General features: G+C 40.2%; 1 protein-coding gene across 1 annotated transcript; it reads right to left on the bottom strand.

Annotated features, from left to right (window-relative positions):
- Positions 1 to 240: 240 nt before the first annotated feature.
- LOC123135234 (ankyrin-2-like) lies at positions 241 to 3869 on the bottom strand. Its single transcript, XM_044554298.1, has 3 exons — positions 2924 to 3869; positions 1313 to 1869; positions 241 to 1211 (listed from the first exon to the last, which is right to left on the bottom strand). Exons 1-3 carry the CDS (start codon positions 3777 to 3779, stop codon positions 510 to 512), a joined length of 2115 nt encoding a protein of 704 aa, XP_044410233.1. The 5' UTR covers positions 3780 to 3869; the 3' UTR covers positions 241 to 509.

The raw sequence follows: 3869 nt of genomic DNA, 5'->3' as shown, positions 1-3869 counted from the left end.
ACGCTGCTGGCAGCGACGCCCATTGATTCTTCAATGGGTTTCATAACAAAATGAACTTGGGAAGATGTACAAAGGGACCATTAGTGGCCTGGCAATGCGTGTGACACTACTGTCTGGTGTCACGAGCCTGAATGACGAATATATGTCCATTGTTTGCAACCAAGTATAGGTAAAATGTATTCGGAATATTGGTACAAAGATCAATTGATGACAGAAAGTAATATTTAGATGAGTCATGGATATGATCTTGACAATACAAAGCAATTACATGTGAAATATAATAAGCATGTTTACATTCTTACAAGCACATTCAAACTTATAAAGATCTTAGCACAACAATACTCAAACACGATTTATTGAAGTCATCAAGAATCATAATTCTGATGATAGTAAATCATAGCGAAACTTATGTCTGACAGTGTGAAAACAGCCACGCTTAGAAAAGATAGTAATGACCCATCATCCATGTAATATACCCTGCACCGCCTCCTGTTTGGTTCCACTTCAAGCTAATGGTAGTTTCTTCCAGTAGAACAAAAGATGACTAATATGGGCCAATGTTCTAATACAACATTGCTCATGATGGAGAATGTTGAAAGTATGAATGTGTAGGCTATCCCCTTTCTCATACATAATGGTCCTATCAGAACAATGTTCTTGACTATGAAGTCCAAATTTTGATAGAACAATGCAAGGGAACTCAAGACGCATACTGCAACAGCAGTCTTATGAGCAACTGGAGCTAGCATCATATAGATACCAATTGCAAAGGCAACCACCAAGCTTGTAATCGATATCAACATGAAATAGAAGGCCATGCGTAAGTTCAATTTCCGGGTGCGAGTGTTATGCAAGGGAGATCCAGAAGACATGAGAGAAATTATAGCCATCGTGGAGAGTGTAAAGGCATGTGCGTTGGCTAGGGTGAATGCATCAAAGGCATACCTCCCAGCAAGTGTTGGGGTGCCTCCATTAGTATGGTCATCGGCTCTATAACCTCCAGGCATGGCAAAACTTGCACCAAACGTCACAGTTGCAATTAGGACCGAGCCAATACATAGATTTTGTGTCATGTCTTTCACCATCTCCATTTGATGTTTTTCATCCTGTCTTGCTTGGACAATATCATATTCTTCAAAATAATCCATGCGAAAAACACCCCTTTTAGCACCGGCAAATTCAAGTGCGAGCTGTATTTTTGCTTCACTATTCTGCAAAAAATAAAAAAATAAATGTTGGGCCACGCAAATCTCAGTTGTTGTTTCTTTACATCCAATGACGTGCCTACAAATACAATAATCTGGTGTATTACCTGGTTGTAATAGATTCCTCTTTTTGGAAGATTGTGATATGCTATATCTAGCGGAGTCTCCCCTTTCTCATTTGTTAAATTCAACTGTACTTGTCTATTCCCGAATAGCGGGCAAAACACTCTAAGACTGCCTGCCTTGACAGCTAGGTGCAGTGCAGTGTTCCCATCGTTGTCTTGCATATTCAAGATCCATGACAATGACCGATTTCTACAAGCATAATAGACTGTCGTCATGTTCATTTTGCCAACTGCAACATGAAGAAATGTCCTTCCCCTAGCATCACGCAAACCAGCACAATTGAGTGACTTCTTCAGAAAATCACGGATGGCCCATGTTGCACCAATGGATGCAGCCACATGTGTAGGAAATGATCCATTGTGGTCTGACTGATACAAAGCTTCGGAATTGGCTTTCAATAGATGTAAGCGTATACTTCGTCCCATTGTATTGTAAAATCGTTGTTCCACAGCTGCGGCAAAGTGAAGAGGTGTATTTCCCTTTTCATCCCGTTGTATCGTAAGGTCGATGTTCCATTCTAACAACATCTTTGTAAGATCTGCATCTCATGCAAATCAATTGAAAGAATCATTGAGAGAGAGAGAGAGAGAGTCTTATTCCAAAACATGTGGAATCAAATAACAATTAAATATTTAAATAAATTTCCATCTAATTAATATAAGAAAATTGTCCACTTTATTTATGATATGTCCTCTTGAAGTACAAAATAGTTCAATTAACCCTTTAATTAATTAATCCCATTCCGTGCATGAATACCCCAAGCGGTTTTGCTTGGCTGGTATTCCTGATTTCAACCTGGTCAATGTGGTTTTGTGTTACATAATAAGATAGAACTGTACTTACAATTAACTCAAAACTATTTACATATTACTCTATTTGGCCACATAATCAATTTACCAGTCAATTAGCCATAGTGATATCTTGCTAATAGCTGATGCTAGCTGATATCATTGGCCATAGTGATATCTTGCCGGTAGTTAAATGGAAAAGATTTTTAAAATACTGTTGTCATTTTTTAAGATGATTGAATGAGAAAATAAATCCATTTCACATAGTGTATTTCAACGTGGAACATTACTTTGTTTTGTGCTAACTGTTCTTCTAAGACGCCAAAAAAAAAAAAGCAAGCCAGGCAAAATAATTGTTTTGGACAGGACAAACTGGCTCTCCTTTGAAATATCGTTCTACACATGTCCCTGCTGCACATATCGATGTTGTTAGAATTATAGCTCTAAAATAGCTATAATCTCAAATTTATAACTTTGAACACATTTGGATAATTTACCCCGCAAAAAAGAACACATTGAATGATTTGTTCCTATTACCTAGAAACCAGAGTTCATAACTGAAAAACCAAGCTACATAGCTTGTCACCGAAGAAAAAAATGACCAAACTTATGGATATAATAACATCCTCAACTTACAAGTCAACCGATAAAATTACATATTTGCAAACACCAATGATCTTGACCAAAATAGCAAGCATAAAGACGGAAAACTGTATGCTAAAATGTATATATCACAAAATATATAGTAAAATAGTTAGTGAAACCGAGATTTAAAAAGGTTGAAACAAGAAAGGTTCATTGTACCTTTGCCTCGGAGAACAGCAGCATGCAATGCATTTTGTCCATTTGGTCCAGAGTATGAAAGAAACCCCTTGCTAAACTCGTAAATTGTTTTGGCGATGATTTTATTTTCCAGTAAGATGGCTAGGTACAACGGTGAAGTCCCATGTTTGGGCAAACTGGCCAATTCATGGTTCTCCTCCATAAGCAACTTGACTATATCATTGTGCGCAAAGCGGACAACTTCATGCAATGCTGTCTCCTTGGCCTTGTTTTCTGTTTCAAGCAGCGCCTTCAATCTGTTAGGATTGTTATCCTGACCTTTGGCAAGATCAATAAGAAGAGACACCATTTGGGAGTTTCCTGCCCGTGCAGCACAGTGCAAGGGTGTATCCCCCTTGTTAGTCTGCACTAATAGGAGGTTTTGTGCCTTGATGTGTATGATACGAGCTTTCTTCAGGAAGTCCTCGCCATAATCATGGCTGGCAGCCACAACGTGGAGAAGAGTGTCACCATGAACTGTGACCGCATCGAGGAGCGACTCCCTGAGAAATGCTTCTTCATCACCAGAAGCTCTCCGCATCACCGAGCTTCCAATGGTCTCTTCCCTCGAGGCTTGAAGGTTTTCCCCATTGAGAAGTGATTCCAGATCCTGGGAAGAGCCAGAGCAAGCTGCTGCTAGTAGCCGGGAGTCCATGACTGGCGTGTGGGGCTTGGGCGTGGAAGTCTGGTTGCTTGAGGCCATCACCACCACCATGGTCGAAGGATCCGCCTTGCTGAGCATATCCTTCAACTGCTGGCAATGATCATGGCCTGTGGCCACAATCATCTTGGCTTCCATGGTCACCGGTGGAGCATTCACCCCGGTGCTCGATGCCATGACTAACACGAGTCTTCTGGTTAGAGGGCTGGTTGACAGTCTATGAGTATTTTTTTTGTGCGGCCAAGTCCTACCCGAGGCACGCTTATA

Source organism: Triticum aestivum, chromosome 6B (assembly GCF_018294505.1).
Source record: "Triticum aestivum cultivar Chinese Spring chromosome 6B, IWGSC CS RefSeq v2.1, whole genome shotgun sequence".
In the NCBI taxonomy this organism is placed as follows: Eukaryota; Viridiplantae; Streptophyta; class Magnoliopsida; order Poales; family Poaceae; genus Triticum; species Triticum aestivum.
Note: the sequence above shows the minus strand (reverse complement) of the source record. Positions and strands in the feature narration are given on the sequence as shown.

Coding starts and splice junctions, on each gene's coding strand:
- LOC123135234 (XM_044554298.1), bottom strand. CDS start 3,779: ATGGCATCGAGCACCGGGGTGAATGCTCCACCGGTGACCATGGAAGCC. Junction 1,870..2,923: donor TGCTGTTCTCCGAGGCAAAG/GTACAATGAACC, acceptor CATGAGATGCAG/ATCTTACAAAGATGTTGTTA. Junction 1,212..1,312: donor GAGGAATCTATTACAACCAG/GTAATACACCAG, acceptor TATTTTTTGCAG/AATAGTGAAGCAAAAATACA.